Here is a 22,881-nt window from a genome sequence, read left to right on the forward strand (position 1 = left end):
GATTGGGAGATAATCTTTCAGATTATTTTTCATAGTTTGTTATTCTTTTTTGAGAACTGTTCATCTCCTTTGATTACTTACTAATTAGGGAATGTTTTTGCATTATTGAATCATAGAATTTTGAGAGTTAAAAAGGGCATTAGATAGCACCTAGTCCAGGGGTAGAGAACCTATGGCCTCAAGGCCACATGTGGCCTTCTAGGTCCTCAAGTGTAGCCCTTTGACTGAATCCAAACTTCACAGAACAAATCTCTTTAATAAAAGGATTTGTTCTGTAAAACTTGTACTCAGTCAAAAGGCCACACCCAAGGACCTAGAAGGCCACATGTGGCCTCAAGGCCACAGGTGTCCCCACCCCTGACCTAGTCCAATCCTCTCATTTTACAGATGAGAAAACTGAGGCCTACAGGAGCAAAATAACTTGCTTAAGGTCACAGACCTAGTTATTTAAACAGATGGAACCAAAGAATAGGTTCTTTGTTCTTTCCAGCATGCCTAGAAGCAGCCAGGGTTTTGGACATAATGTCCTAAAAAATGTTGACAGTGTTGCCCAAATGTAGCAGAATGAGAGAGAGAGAGAGAGAGAGAGAGAGAGACAGAGAGAGAGAGAGAGAGAGAGAGAGGAAAAGGAGGAAAGGAGGAGAGGGAAGGGGAAGGAGAGGAGGAGAGGTATCTGTTCTCTAGCAGTTCAAGTAAGAGAATATTGTATATGGGGTAGAAAGGGAGCACTTTTCTTGATGTTAGAGTAGTTCAGTCTTTGAATGAGCTGTACTTTTTGCCCTTCTTCTTTACTTCCTTATCTTTTATACCATGATCTCCCTCAAAAGTTAGTTTACCCCACTCATTGTTACTTTGCATTTCCTTCATATCCCACATGATTACTGTGGAAGTATATAGTTCAGCCTCCGTTAGATATTAGCTTCATTCTTCTTTAGTTCATCTTTTCTACAGAAGCTGTTAGATGGTGCAGTGGATAAAGCACTGGACCTGGAGTCAAGAAAACCTAAGTTCAAATTCTGCCTCAGACACTTACTAGCTGTGCAACCCTCAGTTAATCACTTGAGCTCTCCGTGTCTTAGTTTCAGCATCTGTTAAAGGGGGAATGTTAATAGCACCTGCCTCCTAGGGTTCTTGTGAAGATCTAATGAGTTGTTAATAACAACAATAATAGGATTTATATAGTGTTTTAAGTTTATATAGTCTTTATATAGTGTTTAAAGTGCTTTGAAATGTTATCTCACATTATTCCCCCCCCCCAAAATAAAACCAGGAGAGGTGTTACTGTATCCTCATTTTACATATGATGAAACTAAGGCTAAGAGGTTAAGAAATTTGCTCAAGGTCGCGTAGTTAGGAAGTGTCTGAGGCAGGGTATGGTCTCAATCTTCCTGACTCCACGTCCGGCGTTCTGTATCCGCTGCACCTCCTCACGTCTGTGGCCCTTCACAAACCTTAAAGTGTTACTGAAAATGCTAGCTTCCAATGGAAATAGAAGCCTTTGAATCAACTTCTCTACTAAATATTCTCTTCTTGTTTCCTATATGAACGAATAAAGGGTTGAAGAAGAAATGCTGGTAAATTTAGAACACGATGATGAAATACAATAACTTGACCCTACCAGCATGATGCAAACTCTTATTCTTATACAGGCCTTTCAGTAACAGTGATTGTACTTGTACTTTGTGAATGGTGCTTAAAATAGGACTTTTTCTATTTAAACTTTCTGTGTTTTATGGATTTGTTTCAGCAAGATTCCAACCTTATTTTCTTTCACTTCTTTCCATGTGGGAGTTTTACATGACTTTTTAAAAGCCTGTCTCATAAATTCCCCTTAGTCAAATCTTTGGGCTATATAGCCAAGTTAGAAACACATCTCTTCTCTTCTTTTCAATGATTAAGACTTGATTGTGAGCAAAATATTACAGTTTAGTTTCATTCATTCTTCTACAAGTGTGAGCACAATAAGGCCAAATAGCTCTTAACAGATAATTGTATAGGATATCAAACTTTTTATGTTTAAAAATATACAGATATGCAGATTGCATGCCGTCTTGGGGAGGGAGGGGGAAAAATTTAAAACTCAAAAGTTTATGGAAGTGATTGTTGAAAACTAAAAGTAAATTAATTAATTACAAAAATATATAGATATACATAGATTGTATAGTCATATGTATGTAGACACAAATATATGCATATGTATGTTTAAAAGCTTTGTTATAACTTTTTCTTTTTCAGAGGGCTCAGAGCCACAGCTGTGGAAGAAGAGTCTTAGTTTAATTAATAGAAATTCAGGTCAACATTTGTTTAACTTGCTGTGCTGAGAAAACACTGGTGTGTCATATCCAGGCAATATCAGCATTTCCGCTTTGGCAGCTGGTCAGAGAAGGGGGCACAAGGAAAATGCTGAATGTGTTTAACTTGAGTTGTAGTTAAGCAGAAAATAGAAATTATTCAATCTCTTTCATTGGAGCTTAAGTTGATTCTGCTAAAGTCCAGATGGAATCTTGCCTTCAGAATTCGGCATTGTTCTCTTGGGCCCCCTTATTATTTCCTCCCTTCTCTGTAGCTGAACAAAGCTGGAGAAAATCACAAAATTGGGCTGACTGGATCTATTACAAATTTATGTTATATAATCTCAACTGGGCCCTCACTATGGGAAGGCAATTCTTTTACATCTCTCTCATTCAGTTTCTCACTTAGCATAGCAGCTCATTTCATTTTTCCTTAAACCTCCCATTGCTGCCCCTACCAAGGCAAACTAACCCCTATATGTGCACAAGTATCCCATTCCATCCTTGTCTTCTCCAGCAAATTTCCCCCTCCATCATCCTCACCCTCTCATTTATCTTCAGTCTCTCCTTGTCTGCTGGCTGCTTCCCTGCTGCCTTCAAACATGCCCATGTCTCCCTCAACCTGAAAAAAACAAATCCTCATTTGATCCATCCATCCTCACCAGCTGTTGTCCTATATCTCTTCCCCCTTTTGTGTATCAAAGGAATATCAGACTCCTTGATAAAGCCCCATACAGTAGGTTCCTTTTCTATCAGTCTCCTTTTAACTGTCTACAGTATTGTTTCATCATTCAACTAAAACCACTCCTTAAATGTTATCATTGATCTCTTGTCAAATCTAATGGCCTTTTTCAATCCTCAGTCTTCTTGACCTCTCTGTAGCCTTTGACATTGTTGATCACCTACTTCCTGATACTATCTTCTTTCTAGGTTTTAGTAAGGCAGTTAGGTGGCACAGTGGTTAGAATGTTGAGCATGGAGTCAGGAAGACCTGTGTTCAAATCTGACCTTAGAAACTTACTAGCTTTGTGAGCCTGGGCAAATGACTTCACCCTGTTTGGCTCAGTTTCCTCATCTGTAAAATGAGCTGAAGAAAGAAATGGCAAGCTACTCCATTATCTTTTCCAAGAAAGCCCCAAATGGGATCACCAGGGGTCATACATGACTGAAACGACTGAATAGCAACAACTCTCTCCTGTTTCTCCTCCTTTGTAAATATCTTTCTCAGTCTTCTTTGCTGGATCTTCATCCAGGCCACATCATCTATCTGTGAGTATCCCTCAGGAGTTTGTCCTGGACCTACTTGTCTTCTCTCTGTATCCTGTTTCACTTGGTGATTTCATCAGCTCCAAGGGTTCAATTATCATCTCTATGCTGATGATTCTCAAATCAACTTATCCACTTAGAATCATAACCTCTCTGCTAACTTCTATTCTTGCATCGTCACAACTACCTATTAAACATCTCAAAATGTATGTCCCATAGACATGATAAACTCAGCTTGTAATTAGCAGAGCTCATTATCTTTCCACCCTCAAACACTTCCCATTCATGAACTTCCTTATTACTATTGAGGGCAACACCATCCTCCCAGGTAACCAAGTTCACTTCACACATGGTAGGCTTTAAGAAATGTTTTCTGGGGGCAGCTCGGTGGCGCAGTGGATAGAGCACCAGCCCTGAAGTCAGGAGGACCTGAGTTCAAATCCAGCCTCAGACCAAACACTTGATACTTACTAGCTGTGTGACCCTGGGCAAGTCCCTTAACCCCAATTGCCCCCCCCCAAAATGTTTTCTGAATTAAATTCAATTGAACCTTGGTATCATCCTTGATTACTCACTCTCCTTCACCATTATCAGCTCTGTCCCTCATATCTAATCTGTTGCCAAAGCCTATCTATTTTACCTCTGTAGCAGCTCTCACATTTGCCCCTTTCTCTCCTCTGACACTGCCACCATTTTGGTTTAGGCCTTCACGTCACCTCCCACTAGATAGCTAGCCTACTGCAGTAGTCTGCTGGTTGATGTCCCTGCCTCAATTCTCTCTCCACTCCAGTCCATCCTCCACTCAGCTGTCAAAGTGATCTTCCTAAACCATGTCTAACAATGCACTGCCAGTGGCTCCTTGTTACCTCTAGGATCTAATATAACATTCAAAACTGTTCACAACTTGGCCTCCTACTTTCTAGTCTTTTTATACCTTACCCTCCCTGCCTTTGACACTTCAATATACTCTTCAAAACAGTGACACTGGCCTCCTTGTTGTTCCTTGAACAGTGCACTCTATCTCCGGTCTCTGGGCATTTTCACTAGTTTGTTCCCCATGCCTAGAATACTCTTTCTACTAATTTCTGCCTCCTGGCTTCTTTCAGGTCCCTGCCAAAATTCCATCTTCTCCAGTAAGCCTTTCTTGATCTTCTTTAATGTTAGTGCCTTCTCTCTGTTGATTATTTCCAGTTTATCCTGTATAGAGCTTGTTTGTACATATTATTTGCATGTTATCCTCCCCATTGGGTTGTGAACTTCTCAAGATCAGGAGTGATCTTTTGTCTTTCTTTGTATCTCCCGCAGTTAGCACAGTGTCTGGTACTTGGTAGGTGCTTAGTAAATTCTTATTGACTGACTGACTATAGTTGGTTGTTGGTTGGTTGTTGTTCTTTGTGTTGGAAGAGGACAAAATGTCATCACTATGTCAGGGTCAAGGTGCAGTGTGTCTGACTATGTCAATCAATACAAGCTCTGAAGGCTGTACCACAGGTTGGGCACAAATAGTTCACATGAATATTTGGAGTGGAGATGTCTCTAAATTTGCACTTCTCATTTCTTTAGAGCTCCTGCAACTCTGCTTTGCATGTAGAGCACAGTGTCTTCTTTGATGGGAGGCATACCATGCTGAGTGGTCCTGTGCCATTGTCTCCTAAGTCTCACAATCAATTCCAGATTTCTTCAGGAACACCTTGAGAGTGTCTTGTATCACTTCCGACCTGACTATAATAGTCTATGCTGACCACCACTTTGAAACTAAGGAGCTAAGATGATTGTTAGACCAGTTCAGATACTTTTAGTATGCAGAGTACATTTGAACTCCCAAATAACTAAGAGAAAGCCATCTATATAGAATTCTTCAAAGAAAACAACAATGACATAATATCTTTATGTGGTTAATAGGCTCTGTTTTACATAATAAGTTAGAGTTATGTGACTAACCTGCCAATTTTTCCTAACCTACTGTTGGAAATGTTTTCTTGTCTTGGAAAATTGGTTCTTGTAAATGAGGGGATGAGAGAATTCTTCAGAATTCCATCCACATACTTGAATTTGAATGTTTAAAAATGTTTTATTAATTGGCTTTCTCTTGCAGAAGTCAATTGTTAATGGTTCACTAGCTTCTAATCAATCCCCAGAAAAAAAAAATGCATCATCCTTTTCCCATCAGTATTTTATCTTGTCAGATTCGGATTGTAGAATCACCTTGACTATGGGTTTCTCATGCAAATTTCCTTTGATCTTTCTTACCTTATGCATTTCTAAATGGTCAGTCCCCTAGTTCAAGAGCATTCCAATTGCATTCACTATGACTTCTCATATCAGTTTCTGTTAGAGCTATGAAGGATACATTTCAGTCTAACCCCTCCAGTTAGCTCACGTCTCAGAAGAATGAGACTGTCCCAGATGTATTAGGTGGTACAAAATATCCTCTGACCCTCATCCTCTAGTTGAGTATAGATCTGCTATTAAGGATCAGATGCTTTAGGAAGCCTTTTTTGTTGTTGGTGGTGGTTTCTTTTTGTTTCTTTGTTTGTTTTTTACCTTTTTACCTTATGTTCCTGTTTTTTTCAAGCTCATTTCTGAAAACATGCCAGTAGACAAGCAAACGCTCACCACTACAAAAATCAAGGCCATCCATTTTAATTCCCCCCAATCAAGATTCATATTCTGAGACAAAGAGAGACCCATGCCCCCCGTATACACCCTATTATTCCCCACACTCCCTTTATCTGATCAGTCTCATTTGCTCTATTCATTCATAGTGTTTTGATTGGTGCTACCTAAAGGAGTTAGAGACCTTTTTTTTTTTTACTATAATGATAATGTCAAAGTGTTCCTTTATAACAAATAAATAAGTAAATTTTCAAAGGCAAAAAACTTTACTAAAGACTTAAGTGGCAACAACTGAAGGACCTTTTCAACTGGAACAAATCTGAACTCTTTCATTTCTCCTGTCAAGTAGCAACTCTAGTAAATCCTAAATGTTGTCTGTGGATTTAGCGAATGGCTAGAGTTACAGTAATTCAAAAGAAATTCATGTCCTTGCCAACGCCTATTAGTCACACTTGTTGGAAATCTCCCTGCTCAGCTCAGAACATAGTTACACTGCCATCTGGATCCTTCTGTGGAGCCTTTTTCCATTTCCATTGAGGAGTTCCCACACAGTGCCATCTTTATTCCAGATTGGGGGGAGTGGGCAGGGGGATGGAGACAACAATGTTTTGTGCTTGCTAGGGGAGATAAAGATGCTTTAGAGGCCCAGCATGCTTTGCAGATGCCACACCTGTTTGGAACATCTGCACCTCTGCTAACATGTGATAATAAGTAGTCCAAGTATAGAAGACAAGTTTCCAACCAGGAAGCACAAATTGAGGTGGTTCAGGTGAGGGAATAAAAGAATGAGCTGTATTTGAGAAATATGAAAGGAAGTGGAGGACCTTTGTATATTAAACCTGCTACCTAGAACTTGCCTTTCTCTGGGTCATTTTAACTTCTGGCTAGCTAGAAAATACTCTATAGTGTTTTCAGGGATATTACCAAGATTTCTGAGTTTTCAGTCCTTTGTCTAAAAAATGTATTTATCACACTTCGAAACCATCTTACCTCGCCTCAGCAGTAATAGTATTTTGACTTATGTACATAAGGATATGTTCTCTTTCATTACAACCCTCATTAACCCAATCTTCATTCTCCAACATCATGTCATAATCCCCATTGCATTTAGCAAAGATCAAAAAGGAGTGACCAGCTGAAGATGAGGAGTAGGAGAGATCTGCCTCCCTCTAATGGGCCAAAAGCTTATTTCTTCATGGACAGCACTTTGTTGACCAACAAAACCTGGCCTTGGTGATAAACCTATCTGCTGTCACAAGATTTGCTTTTCTCTTTACCCCCCATTGTTACTTCTTTTCAGCCTTTTTGGAACTAGTTTGTGTGTCTGGTGGTAGGGGGTAGAAAGGTGAGTGAGAACATTGGTATCATCAAAGTGAAAGGAAGGATTCAAGACTAGACAGAATTATAGCAGCAGTGATAATAGCTGACATGTATACAGTGCTTTATTGTTTACCAAGCATTTGACTTACAAAATCTCATTTGTGCCTCACAAATACCCTATTATATAGGAAGTGAAAGTATTACTGTCCCCATTTTATGGATGAGGAAACTGAAGTTTATAGTCTCAAGACCACATAGCTTACATGTGTTAGAGCCAGGATCAGAAACTAGACCTTTTGGATGCCAAGAGTTACACTGCACTATACTACTTGAGCAGGAGGATGGTAAAAAAACATTATATCAATAGCTTGGTGCCAGAACAGTCACATCACCTCTCTGTCATAGCATTGGCTGTCATTTGGATGAGGATGTGGCCAATGGGAGCAGCAGCACATTGGCAGGGGTGAATGGGGGTGAGGAGAAATTTCCTATTAAAGTACATTTTATCTAATAGGTACTGAATAAAAATTGATTGAGTGATAAATCACATATAGCCTACCTGTTGCTGAACTAGAATTTATAAGATTCAAACAACAGTGAATTCGAAAAGGACCTCGAGAGATGATCTAGGCTATTTTCCCAAGACCTAGTAAAGACTACATATACTCCAGTCATCCTAGAGTGTTAATTCTCTCTCCCCTCCCCTCCTTTTCCTTCCTTTCTTCTCTTCTCTCTTACTCTTCTCTCCCTGTTTCACCCTTTCTTTCTCCCTTCTCACTTTATAAGTATGTGTATATTGAAATCCCATACTTTCTCTTACTTATTTCCTTTGGAACTTAAATTTCATGGAGCATTTGCCAGTATCTTACCTAAATCCATCCTACCTGTTTGTCTTTTCTTGTCCCCAGAGAAGATAAAGATCCAAGCTGCTGTCCTATGAATCTTTCAATGAGATAAATAAATCTCATTGTTTCTATCACTGTGCATTCTGGGGGAGAATTCCTTCATCTTGCCCATCTTCTTTGGTGATTAGGAAACTGGGTTCCAGACAGGTTGTAACTCGTCTAATTATAATTTACTATTCATTCTAGTTAGTAATACAGCCAGGATTATCACTTAGGTCATATTCTTTCCAATGATATCTTCTTGGTTTCGTTTTATGTTGTTTTTTAAACAAAATGACATAAACTAAGCCTCTCTTAACCAAAATAAATAAGCAGCAGAGTTTGAGACATCTTTCAGAGAAGATCCCTAAAAGTTTTTCTAGGCATCTGTAAGCATCATGCATCAGAGACTAAAACAAACCAATTCTATTCAGGAAACACATTCTTGTCTTTTCCTGTCATGGTAGAGATGAAACATCAAGCTTGGCAAAGCAAAGATATCAAGTTGTTTTTGTTTTGTTTTTTAAAATCTGTAAACCTTAAAAATGCCAAGACCAGTATTCTGTTTTCAGCCCCTTGTGTGTTGGGCCAAAGGCCTCACTTACTGGTACAGAGCAATGTGAAGCTGCCACAAGTGAGCCAAGCATCAAACGTTTTGACTCGTGGGGAGCTGAAACTGTCAAGGTTTTGCTTCTTGTTCAGGATATAAACCCAAGGGATGTTGGCCCAAGGGAGTTGCCCAGGGAGTACTAGGCATTTCAAATTTGATGGAAGAGTTTGCAGCCAAGCTGTTGATATCTCTTTCACAAACACATTGCTAATCTTTTCAGATCTTTCCATGTGGCTAAATAAAAAGGCCAAGGTTTGTTCTTATCAACTAGCACAAGTGAGATTGGGTTCTCTCTGAACTTTGACTAGGTTAAAAGCTCTATTAATTCCAGTAGCCAAGACAGAAGTATCTCCCCAATTATATCTTCACATGATGACCTCACAGGTAATTGGAATGTGCCATAACTGGTTATAATTGGTGTTGGCCTGCTATCCAATTCCCATTTAAGGATGGTGAACTTTCAGTGCTTTGTGTAAAATGTATACCAGGAGGAAGCCGGGCCAAGCAATAGCCACAGGTGTCTGTATTCTTGAGATGTCAGTTAATCCTGAAGTGGTGATTAGTCAAATGCCCCAACACATTTTTGCCTTTCATTGCATTGTTGCCAACAGAGTGGGAAAAACCATAGAAACTTTCTGTTAATATCCAAACCAGCTATCATGGTGCCCCATTCCTACCTCTTTCTTTCCCAGATTCCTTCCCCACCCCAAAATGATTCCTGTCAGCTTTATTGATGAGAGTCACTTAAATGGTGGACATTGAGGAATCCATTCTTTTTGCCTATTTTAGGTCTTTACGTTCATGTTTATATTAACCTTTTCCGCATGTAGCTTAAGACTTCCTATGGCTATTCCTCCTGGAATCACTTTGAATCTTAGGCAGTTGAACACAGCTTTTTAAAATTCATTCCCCCCCATTTATCCTTTTTTTTTCCAAAATATTTATAATGTACTTGATTGATGATAAATATATGTAAAAGCTATTTATTTCAGTTAAATTTCCTTTTTCTCTCCAGCTCCTTCCATCCCCATTAAAGAGCTTGCATAACATATGAAATAACTTTTAAGATAATTTTAATTTGTGATACCTCCAGTGTTCAAGAACCTCGGGATTTATTTACAGTCAATAACTTAAAATAAAATTTATTATATTTAATAATTTGAAACCAAGCTATAGACATAAGACTTTCATACATAACATGTACACTAGCCTATACATGCACCCACCCACACCCAAGTGAAGTGATAATTGGTCAGAAAGAAGGAAGGAAAACCTTAAAAAATATTTTGCCTTTGGAATAAAGAAGTGATGAATCTGAGGAATTTGGAGGAAATTAGGAAGCCTTGTATGAACTAATACAAGGTGAAAGGAGGAGATAATTTAAAAATTAGTGGATTACTCAAAATCCATAATTTTAAAAAAAAGCATAGACATCATATTTCAAGAAATGATAAAGGAAAACAGCCTTGATATCTTGCATCCATAGGGCATGTGGAAATTGAAAAAATCCACTATCGCCTTCTGAAAGAAATCCCAAAATCAAAATTCTTAAGAATATTATTGCCAAAATCCAGAGTTCCCTGGACAAGGAAAAAATGCTGCTAGCAGTCAGAAAGACATAATTCAAATACCATGGAGCCACAGTCAGGATCACACAAGATTTAGGAGCTACCACTTTAAAGAAGTGGAAGGCTTAGAATAATGTATTCAGGAAGGCAAAGGAACTAGGATTATAATCAAGAATATCCTATCCAGCAAAATTGAGTATAATTCTGCAGAGGGAAAAATGGATATTTAATGGTATAGATGCCTTTAAGTATTCCTGATGAAAAGACAGAGCTGAATAGAAAATTTGACATTCAAACACAAGACTCAAGAGAAGCAAAAAAAAAAAAGAAAGGTAAATATGAATAAGAAATAGTAAGGGACTTAAGAAGGTTAAACTGTTTACATTTCATGTGGGAAGATGATTCATGTAACCTCTAAGAACTTTATCATCACTAGAACACTAGAAAGAATCCTTTTAGAGGGCATGAGTGTGAGTCTGTATTGGGATAGAATGGAAGGGTGAGATAAAGGGATATACTGGGGAAAGGGGATGAGAGAGGAATAATGGAGAAACTATCTCACATATATGAGGCATGCAAGGAAGAGTTTATACAATGGAGGGGAAACGGGGGACAAAGCTTTAACCATACTCTCATCTGTACTGGTTAAAGGATGGTAAAATATACATACAAACACAGTTGGGTACAAAAATTCATCTTACTGAAGGAGGTTGGTAGTTAGAAGCAAAACACTCTGAGGAAGGGACAGCATAAAGAAGAGAAGGATAAATGTAAGAGATTAGGATGAGAGGAAATTCACAGTTAGCAGTCATAACAGAGGTTTTTTTTGTTTGTTTTAGTTTAGTGGGGTTTTGTTTTGTTTTGTTGTTGTTGTTGTTGTTGTTGTTGTTGTTGTTGTTGTTTTGGTGAGGCAATTGGGGTTAAATGACTTGGCCAGAGTCACCCAGCTGGTGAGTGTTATGTGTCTGAGGCCAGATTTGAACTAATGTCCTCCTGACTCCAGGGCTGGTGCTCTGTCTACTATGCCACCGAGCTGCCCCAGCAGTCGTAACTGTGAATGTGAATGGAATAAATTCACTCATAAAACGGAAGAGGTTAACATAATAGATTAGAAACTAGAATTCAACAATGTGTTGTTTACAAGAAACACTTGAAACAGAAAGATGTATTCTTAATATAAGGAGCAGAATCTATTATGCTTCAGCTGAAGGAAAAAAAAGGTAGGGGTAGCAATCATGATTTCAGACAAAGTAAAAGCAAAAATAGACCAAATTAAAAGAGGTAATCAGGGAAACTACATTTTGCTAAAAGTTACCAATGAATTAATATCAATATTGAACATATATACAACAAATGGTTTAGCATCCAAAATCTTGAAGGAAAAGTTAAATGAGTTACAAGAGGAAATAAAAACTATACTAGTAGTGGACCTCAATGTGCCCATCAGACCTAGATTAATCTAACCATAAAATAAACAACAAAGAAGTTAAGGAGATAAATAGAATTTTTTAAAAGGTTGGCTATGATAGTCTTCTGAAGAATACTGAATGGGAATAAAAAGGAATATACATTTTCTCAGTTGTGCATAAATACCTTCACAAGAAATGATTATGCATTAAGGCATAAAAACTTACAAATGAATTATATATTAATAAAGTTCATAATTTTAAACATACACACACACACCTCCTGGAAATCACTTTGGTAGAATTAGATTTAAGATACTATTTTACACTGAATATCAAAATAAGTTTAAATTAGATATGTAACTTAAACATAAAAAGTCATGTTATTAAAAAAAAATTAGATGAGAATGAGATCAGTTACTTTTTACACCTATGCCTAGGGAAGAGATTTCTTAATCAACTCAGACATAGATATGATTATAAAATACTGACAAGAGTAATAATAATAATATTTACATTGTGCTTTAAAGTTTGTAAAGTACTTTATAAAAATTATCTCATTTTATATGTATAAAAACCCTGGGAGGTAGATGTTATTATTTATCTCCCTTTTTCACATGAGGAAACTGCAGCAGACAGAGTTTAAGTGACTTTTCTGGAGTCATAAAGCTAGTTGTTATGTGTGTAAGGTCAGATTTGAACTTGGGTCTTTCTGACTCCAGGAAACATGATTACATTACTCTCTGTGCTCTATCCAGTATGTCACCTAGCTGCTTCATAAAATAGATAATTTTGATTACATGAAATGGAAATGCTTTTCTATAAACATTACTAGGGATATTCATGCTAGGGGGAGAACTTCTGCATCAAATATCTTTGATAACAGACATATAAATAACTGTTCAAGATACATAAATAACACAAATACATAATACGAAAAGGCATTCTTCAGTGAATATGGTCAAAGGATTTGAACAGAATAGTTTTCAAAAGAATTAATATTAACTGCAATATCTAAAAGTGTGAACACTAATAAGAGAAATGCAGATCAAAACAACTCTGAAGTTTCACCTCATACCCAGCAAACTGTCAAAGATGACAAAAAACTAGAATACTTAGTGTTCAAAGATTTGTGCAAAGATAGGCACACTGATACATTGTTGTGAGATTTGTAAATTGAACCAACCAATCTGGAAAACAGATTAGAATTAAGAGAGATTCTGCTACTAGACATATAACCCAAGGAAATCAAAGATGGAATAATAGGTCCCATACACATCACTGCAGCATTTTTTTTTTGTAGTATCAAATAACTAAGGGAAAAATAGAGCCTATTTGTTGGGGGGATAGCTAAACATATTGTAGTACACAAATGTAATGGAATATTATTGTATCCTAATCAGTATCAAGTATATAAGAATTTGGAGTACTATAGGAAGGCTTATGTAAATGGAGGTGAAGTGAACCAAAGCATATCTAGGACCACAGTGTACACAGTATCTACAACAATATAAATGGAAAGAATAAATAATTGAATTTTTAAAGTGATTTTAAATAACCATGCTTAGCCCCTAAGAAGACTTGAGAAAATGAAATTCTCTCCCTCCATTACAAAAGTGAAGAGGTAATTAGTGTGCAATATTGTATATAGTGTTGGACATGGTTGATATGTTGGCTAGTTTTGTTGAGCTGCTTTTTTAATCTTTAATCTTTGTTACAAGGGATGGGTTGCTGGGTTTGTGTTCAGAAGTAATATGTTTGGAAATAAATGTCTTGGGAAAACGAAAGCTATACTTAAGCCTACTCATTCTAATTGACATTTAGAGGGCTGCCATGCAAACCTACCTGCTCTTCTCCATGATAAACTTGCATGTGATTAAAAACTGTTTTAATGTCTTTCCTTAATCCTTACATTTTAAGTATAAGCAGATCTTTGTAGAGATGGTTTCCTAGCCCTTTGCTGTCCAATTTCTCTCTCCTAGGTACACCAAACGTTTCTTCTCCTAGCATATGGTTTCAAAAAATGCAATTTCATGGAAGTATTATTTCCTGTAGTCTTACCACTGTATTTCTAAGATTCTTCTCACTCTTAATTCGTTTTATGATTCTAGTCAACTAAGATACCCCCAGTCTTCTTTCCAATGCCACCCCTAACTCCTGATCTTTTACACATAAAATGTTATAAATCCAGTTATCTCACAGAATTGCAGTGGTTAATTATTCACTTAATTATTTTTTGTCTTTAAATCCCAGAGTCAGTCCTTTTGGCCTTTGGAAAGATTGGGCATGTTGCACTCTGATTGGGGTGTGTGTGTGTGTGTGTGTGTGTGTGTGTGTGTGTCTGTGTCTGTGTCTGTGTCTGTGTCTGTGTCTGTGTCTGTGGGTGTGTAATTAGAACACATTCCTCCCAGAAAGCAGGAGTTGTTTTATTTTTTCTATTAGTATTCCTGGTGCTTAGCTTAGTATTTGGCACACAGAAAGTGTTTAGTAAATGCTTTTTAATTTATTCATTCATTTGAACTTTCCCAGTATTTTACTTGTGTAATCTTCTGTCTGCTATCACTTCACCCACAGATTAAAGGTTGAGGAGCTGGTGATGGAACGAAGTCAGTTAGAAGAGGAGAAGAAAAATCTTGAGATGCAGCTTGAGAAATTGACTCTCCAGGTGAGAGGCCTCACAGTCCTAATCAGGCTTGAAATTTGACCTTGCTGTGTTAGCGCTCTTCCATACTCATTGCTCCTTTCTGTTTCTTCCCATGTTTAAACATCCATGGTTCTGAGACCTATTTCATAGGCTACATCTAGGCTTATTTTCCATCCCAGGAACCATCCCACTGAGGCCTTTCTTCAAATACCTCTTGTCTTCTGAACTCCTATTATAGTTTGGTGTGTCATGCGACCAGGGGTTTAAATTATGTATGAGGGGTAATTTGCCAGTACTTCTTCTGAGTGAGAGCCAGGCAGGAAAATGTTTCTCCATTTCTAAAACAAACTTGCAATGCAGATGCAACAATTTTCTCTCCCTTCATTTAATGGATTTTTCTTTCTCATCTCCCTCCTGCTAATAGCCAAAGAGGATGCTCTGTGGCTAGTGACACTGTATGCCTGGAAGCTCCTTTTACAACTGAAAAACTCTGGGTAGAAATTAATTAGGTGATGTTTTCTATGTTAGGTTTGTTTTTAATCAAACATTCCTTCTGTTGGCACTGTTCAAAATGGAGAACTCGGACTCACTAGCTATTTGCATTGTTTTCATTTTTCTTTCTTTTTCATTTTCCCTTTTGCGTGAATTACTTCATGGCAGAAAACCTGCAAGTTTGAAATTACCCAGATTTCAGACAGGCCATTGATTTTTATCTTGACACCTATTAGAGGCAAATCAAATCTCTTTTTTATTACCAATTCTTAGAGATGGGAAAAGTGACAACATTGATAAAGCAGGAGGCCGAGAGCTGCTGAACGTGTCAGTTGTGCCATGTTTAGCACAAGGGCCTGTCATCCAGCTCTCCTTTAATTGGGCTGTAGTCGTTAGAAGCTTGAGGCTTGGCGAGTAGATTTGCTGGCCTCTAGTACATGCCATTTCCAAATGGTAACTACGTAATACCCATCTGGGGGGACCATAGCCAAATCTCAACTGAAATGATTGTGTGAAAGCTTCTGAATCTTTCCTAGAGGGCTGCTAAAAGGAAGACCACATCCACATAGCATTCAGTTCTATTTGCCACTTTTCCAAGACCTTAATAGGCCCTATTAAATATATTCCCCATCTGCAAATACAAGATGGAAGACATGTCATGTTCCTGAGATTCTGTGCCAAGACTCTCTAAAAATTCTTCTCTTCTTGATTTAGTATTCATCTTGTAACTTCTATGAAGGGTAACATCATTTCTTTGGCATTGGGAATTCCTTTGTTATGGTCTGAATAGTCCCAATGTTGTAAAATGTTTAATCTTCCCTATAAACCAAGTGAATTGACATGAGAAACAGTATTCAAACTTCAGAATTTAGCATTCCTGCATAAGAGTAGAATGAATTCTTATGTTCAGTTATAAACTATTAAAACCTTAATATAGGGTCAAACTTCTAAATGTTACCATATTTAGTTCATTTAGAGAGATCTCTACTTAATATAACTTATGACGTGTTTCCAAATCAGTATTTAATTGCAGCTAAAAATGTGACCAGAAAAATCATAGTTTGAATAATTATCAAAGTGCACTGATGTTGCGAGTGACAAGGACAGAGTCCTTGATGATAGTAATCAACCTTTGGACACCCACAGTATGCAGCATCCTAGACTTGGGGATTTAGTATGATAGGGTGGTAAGAAAACTGAATTGGAATCAGAGGATCTGAATTCGAATACTTCCTCTACTGCTTATTATTTGTGTGGCCTTGAACAAATCACCTCCCTTCTCTAGGCCTTAATTTCCTCATTTGTCTAATGAAGGAGTTGGACTAGATTCCTTTCCATTTCTCAGTCCTGTGATTTGGTGACCTGGGCCTTATCCAGAGTATATAAAATATAGACATTATTGATTCATGGTGCTTATACTCTAATGTGGGAAGCACCATCAAATGCATTGAAGCCACATCCCTAGATAAGTAGATTTTTGCTCCCAAATAATCCTAGAGTACTTTGCCTGGTTATAACCTTTGCCCCCATCAAGCCCTACAATGTATTATACTCTTTTGTGTTTGTGTCGTACATGCCAATCCTCATTTCTGTCCTCAGTAGAATAGCAGCTACTTGAGGGGAGAGACATTTTGTTTTTGTCTTTGTATTTCCAGTGCTGTGACCATAGTAGGTATTTAATGAATGTTTGTTGAGTTGTAGTCAGGTCCACTGCATGCATTAAACTGTGTTTATATAAAAAGTATAAATCAGCACAGCTATAGAGATCATGTATTAGAGACATAGCATAGAATTTGTGAAGCAGGCTTTACTTGAGGTGAAATAATACCCAAGTGCAGGACTTTATGCTACCAGTGACTGCCTGTTGAGACCTCTGACAAATCATTTAATCTACATAAACTTTAGTTTCTTTATCTGTAAAATGGGCATGATAAGACTTGAATTTTCTTCCTTAAAAGGTTATTAGGGTCAGTAAAATAAGATGTATTATCTGTTTTGTGAATAACCAAGTACTATATAAATGTTCATTATTATTATCGTCATCATCTATAAATAAATGTCAGTACCTGTGTTATGGACTTGTTCTGGGGATCAAACAAAATCATGGTTATGAAAGCACCTTATAAATGTGAAGTGTTACATAAAAACAAGCTTCTTTTATAAACAGTTTTATTTTAATGTCAATAATATTTATTAGAGAGAAAACATGGTGAAGTAGTCAGAAAGACCTGGGTTTGAGTCCTACCTCTGTACACACTGGCCTTGTTTCCCTAACCCCCTTAGAATACAAATTGTCGATGATTTGTTGATCCACTTCAGTTGAGGAGGTTTAATTAAATAGAAGTCCAAACTTGGAAAAAAAAATTTAATTTGTTAAACATGTTTATAATGTTAAACATGTACCTGTTTATAGAACTGTGTTAGACACAAAGGAAATCTGGATTTGGAGCTAGAGAACCTGAATTCTGTTCCTGCTGCTCTCTGAGGCTCTCTGAGTATCAGCTCCCATCGGTTAATTGAAGAGGATGTACATCATCCCCATAAGCAATCATAGAGCAGGGATTGGCAACCTTATTTTTCTCTGCTGTTATGATCAGGACTAAATTGTACCTTTGGACACTATTGAAAGTCCTGTGGCACAGAAAAAGAAAAAATAAAAAAGGAAACAAAAAAAGCATGCATATAAGCAGGAAACCCAGGAAGAAAAAAGGGGAAGAGTGTTTATAGAATGCCTCCAGCCAGAGTGCCCTCCCATATAAATTTGTTTTATAAACTGTACATTTTTATTTTTTTTTAACAAGGGAGAGTTTTATTTTGGGGGGGAGTAGTATGTGGGGAAAGTGAGTTTGTAGTGATAGTGATGCAAAAAAAAAGAAAGAAAGAAAAAGAAAAGAACATCAAAGAAACATTAAAAAATACACAGAAGAGAGCAGAAGGAAATTCCAAAAGAGTCAGAGAAGTGGGACTATATTCGTACTGTCATGTGAAATTTAATATACATGTTAAAAAAGCTATAATACAGATTCATGTTTTCATAAGCAGTTTTTTCCAGTTCTTTTTTGTATGCCAAAATATTCATGTTTATTAAGTTCAAAAGAAAAAATGTTTCAAATATCAAATAATTAGGCATTCTCAAAAAAGAGAGACACTGTGGTGAGCTTCATCATGATAAGAGCTAACTCCTATGTAGCTATGATTTGGATTAGATGACCTCCTTTGTCTTTTCTGTTCATGTCATTCCATAACCCAGTGCTGCCATCTACATTGTTCTTATGGGAAAAGAGAGAGGCTGTTCTAGCACCTGTATGTTCACTTGGCCATCATCAGAGTGATGTATAAAGGCATGGTGTCTTTTTTCTGTATGGAACATGAGGAATGAGGGCATACCTTAAAAGAGGTATTCCAGGAGTCCTTGTTTGCCTAGATATGATGCTGAGCTACTTGTGTCCCAGGCCTGCAGTGTATCATAGAGTGGTCTGTCATGAGTTCATAACATAGGATCATACCTCTTAAGATAATTATCCAGTCACCCCTTCCCTGGCATATGTGCTGGAGAAGCCTTAGGAACCTGTATTCAAGGGTATAGGTATTTCCACCTGTGTAATAAGTAATGAATAATATTCTCAAATTATCTTCCATTTTGAAAATTTGGAGTTCTTTCTAATCCAATCCCATGCTTGCACTTGCCATAGCACAGATGAGTTCTAGTGAAAAATTTTCACTTCTGCAGTTTCATATATCTTATCTATGTATGGTGCTTTCAGCATGGCAGGGTTTTCCATTAAGATCCCACAGAACTTTATTCATTTGAAACAAAAGCAAGGAAGAAACATCCTTTGAATGAACTTTTCTTATCATGGGACTCCATTTTAATGAAAAAATTATAAATAATTGAAATTTAAAATTAGCATCCTTGTAAAACAACTTGAGGTAACATATATTACCACTTTTAATTTTTAAAAAATTGTTGAGACTAGTTAGCTTACCATTTTAAAGCTGGTTAATAAAGGGACATCTCAACATGTCTTTTTCCCTCTGCTTCAATGGGGATAGAATCAGACCTGTAATTTCTTTGGAAGGTGGAAACTCCATGTGGAAACTCCATCTACCAGTGCAGATCGACAACTCATACCCAAATTAGAGATGCTAACCCAGGTGTTATGTGTTAGAGACAGGATTGGGGCATATGTTCTCCTGATTCCAAGGCTAGCCCTCTCTCTAATATGCAGTGCTGCTTTTCAATGATTTGGCATTATTTTTCTTTTTTAAAAATGTTTTATTAATTTATTTTGATTTATCAATAATCACTTCCATAAGCTTTTGAGTTTTAAGTTTTTCTTCCCCTCTCTCCCCACCCAAGACAGTGTACAATATGATACAGGCTGTACATATACACTATTAAACATTTTCAGGTTAGTCATGTTGTAAGGAAAAATTAGAACCAACAGGAGGAACCACAAAGAAGAGGAAACAAAACAAAACAGAAGAAAAAAAAATAGCAAGTAGTATGCTTCGATCTGCATTCAAACTCCATAGTTCTTTCTCTGGATGTGGATAGCATTTTCCATCATGAGACCTTTGGGGATGTCTTAGATCCTTGCATTGCTGAGAAGGGCTAAGTCTGTCAAAGTTAGTCATTGCACAGTGTAACTGTTACTGTGTACAATGTTCTCCTGGTTCTGCTCACTTCACTCAGCATCAGTCCATACAAGTCTTTCCAGGTTTTTCTGAAGTCTGCCTGCTCATTGTTTCTTATAGCACAATAGTATTCCATTACATTCATATACCACAACTTGTTCAGCCATTCCCTAATTGGTGGACATCCCCTCAATTTCCAATTCTTTGCCACCACAAAAAGAGCTGCTATAAATATTTTTGTACATGTGGGTTCTTTTCCCATTTTTATGATCTCTTTGGGATACAGCCCAAAGTGCTATTGCTGGGTCAAAGGGTTAGCACATTTTTATAGCCCTTTGGGCATAGTTCCAAATTGCTCTCTAAAAATGGTTAGATCATTTCACAACGCCACCAACAATGCATTAGTGTTCCAGTTTTCCTACGTTTATCATTTACCTGTTTTGTCATATTGGCCAATCTGATAGGTGTGATGTGGTATCTCAGAGCTGTTTTCATTTGCATTTCTCTAATCAATAGTGATTTAGAGCATTTTTTCATATGACTATAGATAGCTTTAATTTCTTCATCTGAGAACTGCCTGTTCATATCCTTTAACCATTTATCAATTGGGGAATAACTTGTACTCTTATAAATTTGACTTAGTTCTCTATATATTTTAAAAATGAGGCTCTAATCAGAAACACTGGTTGTAAAAATTCTTTCCCAGTTTTCTGTTTCCCTCCTAATCTTGGTTGCCTTGGCTTTGTTTGTGTAAAGACTTTTCAATTTAATGTAATTAAAATTATCCATTTTGCATTTCATAATGTTCTCTATTTCCCATTTGGTCATAAATTCTTCTGTTCTCCATAAATCTGACAGGTAAACTATTCTTTGCTCTCCCAGTTTGCTTATAGTATCAGCCTTTATATCTAAATCATGAACCCATTTTGACTTTATTTTAGTATATGGTGTAAGATTTTGGTCTATGGCATTATCCATCACTTTCAAAAACAATCAGTGAGGTTTAAATGCATTAGGTTCTTCAAGTGAGCAGTAAATTGTCTTTATTTCTTCCTCACTTATCTAGATACAACATGATACTTCTAAACTTTCAGAATAGTTTGCTAGTACTTAAGTTATAATGTGAACTACATTATAAAAGGCAATGTATCTGGCCCCCAAAAGAGATATAAGAAAACATCCCCCCCTCCTCCTTTGCAGAAGTGGGAGGTCTACAGGTTTGGAACATTTTTATGTTTTTTCATTGTGTTGATCAGTTTTCCTGATTACTTTTTCTCTTTTTTTTCCCTTAAAAAATGGCTTTGATATATGTAGTGGCTCTGTGGAAGGGGAAGGATACAGAGGGAAATTTAGGTAATATGATAACAAAGGATACCAATTAAATTTTATTTTAAAAAATCAGTGCATCATAGATATACAGAATAACCAGAGAGGAGATCTTTATAGGCTAATGATGAATGAAGGATGTTGCCACAGAAAACCACTCTTAAAATTTAGGGCACACTCTCACCTTGCATGTACATGGGCCCTGGAGAAAATATTTAAATGACTATATCAGGGAGGCCCACGTATACAGAAGCTTCCAGTTTGTGGCCTGGAAAGTCCTTTTCCCCTCCTTTATGGAGTGCTCATAAAGTTCCCCTTAGATTTTGCTTTGATTTGGACTCCAAATGTCAGTGTTTTTAGAATCCATAGCTATCCATTCTCTCTTTAAGAGTCACACTCTTGGGGGGAGGATTCTGGGAAGATGGAGGAGGAGGTCCTAAAATCCCAGGCTCTCCAAATTTCCTCCACAAACAGGACAGAATATAGCCTCAAAGTGAATGTAGAGCAGCAAAAATAAACAAAAGTCAGAGTAAAGCAGTTACTCTCTTAAGACAGTTTGAGAGGACCTCAGGAAAGATTCAACCTCTGAGGCAGAGGTTTGGCCTGATTGAAGTGCCAACACCTCCAGGCTGACTTTTTTGAATCAGCAAACAACAAGCCCTGGGGTCATTTGGGTTGGGAAGCTGCCTCAGCCTCAAGAACTTTCACCTCATTGGCATTGGGGGGTGGGGGGTGGGTGAGACAGCTGAGTAGGGGAAGACTGAAGGATGCTCTGCTGTCTCAGCACACCAGGTCCAGCTGTGCTGACCATACAAGGCCCCGGGCTGCAGCTGCAGGTGAGAAAGAGCAAGTACATACCCAGCAAGTGTGGAAGCAGAGAGGCAGGGATCCTCTTGGCTGTGGGTACTGCAGAAGAGGGGAATCCCTGGTTTTGGTTCTAGGACAGTTTACAGTTATAGGAGAGACCGCAGGAAACAAGAGCAGTTGACTTCGTGGGACATTGTGGCTGGGGGCCCTAGCCTTGGGGGAGGGATGAAGAGGAGTGCCTGGACAGAGCTCAGAAAATAACAGTAGGAAGGATCTGAGGCCTGGGGCACCGTTACTCACACCTTGAGACTAGAACCTGATTACAATAATAAGCTGTTAAAATAAAACATGAATGAAAACGAGCAAGCAAAGGAAAAAGGATCAGACCATAGATAGCTCCTGTGGGGATAGAGAAGATCTGGGTTCACATTCAGGGGAAGATAGTGAAGTAAACAAAAGTCACTCCTACCACAAAGAGAAACGTCAGATGCTCACAGGCCCAAAAAGAATTCTTGGAAGAACTTAAAAAGGATTTCCAAAATCAAATAAGAGAGATTGAGGAGAAATTAGGTAAAAAAAAAAGAGCAACCCAAGAAAATTGTGAAAAGAGAGTTAACGAATTGGAAAAAGAGATCCTGGAACTTAAGGAAGAAAATAACTCCTTGCAAACTAGACTTGAATAAGGCGAAGCAAATGACATTATAAGACACCAAGAAATGATAAAACAAAATCAAAAGAATGAAAAAATAGAAAAGAATGTGAAACCTCATCAGAAAAAACAACTGATCAGGAGAACAGATCAAGGAAAAATAATATAAGAATTGTTGAACTACTTGAAAGTTACAATCAAAAAAAGAATGTTGATACAATAAAGAGCAAAAGAGTTAGGGTTGTGACCAAAAATAACTTACCCAGCAAAGTTGAATATAATCCTGAATGAAAAAAAAAATTGACATTTAACAAATTGAAAGACTTTCAGGTATTTGTGACCAAAAGACCAGAACTCAATGGAA

General features: G+C 37.5%; 1 protein-coding gene across 2 annotated transcripts in view; it reads left to right on the forward strand.

The window, feature by feature from the left end:
* MAD1L1 (mitotic arrest deficient 1 like 1) overlaps nucleotides 1–22,881 on the forward strand; it is an 844,071-nt gene that overhangs the window by 503,750 nt on the left and 317,440 nt on the right. For both annotated transcript variants that reach the window (XM_027875000.1, XM_027874999.1), the window contains one exon: nucleotides 14,536–14,626. In XM_027875000.1, the coding sequence (XP_027730801.1) occupies nucleotides 14,536–14,626 (91 nt within the window). The remainder of the gene's footprint in view (nucleotides 1–14,535; nucleotides 14,627–22,881) is intronic.

This window comes from Vombatus ursinus, unplaced genomic scaffold (genome assembly GCF_900497805.2).
Source record: "Vombatus ursinus unplaced genomic scaffold, bare-nosed wombat genome assembly UNPS02014807.1, whole genome shotgun sequence".
NCBI classification, from domain to species: Eukaryota; Metazoa; Chordata; class Mammalia; order Diprotodontia; family Vombatidae; genus Vombatus; species Vombatus ursinus.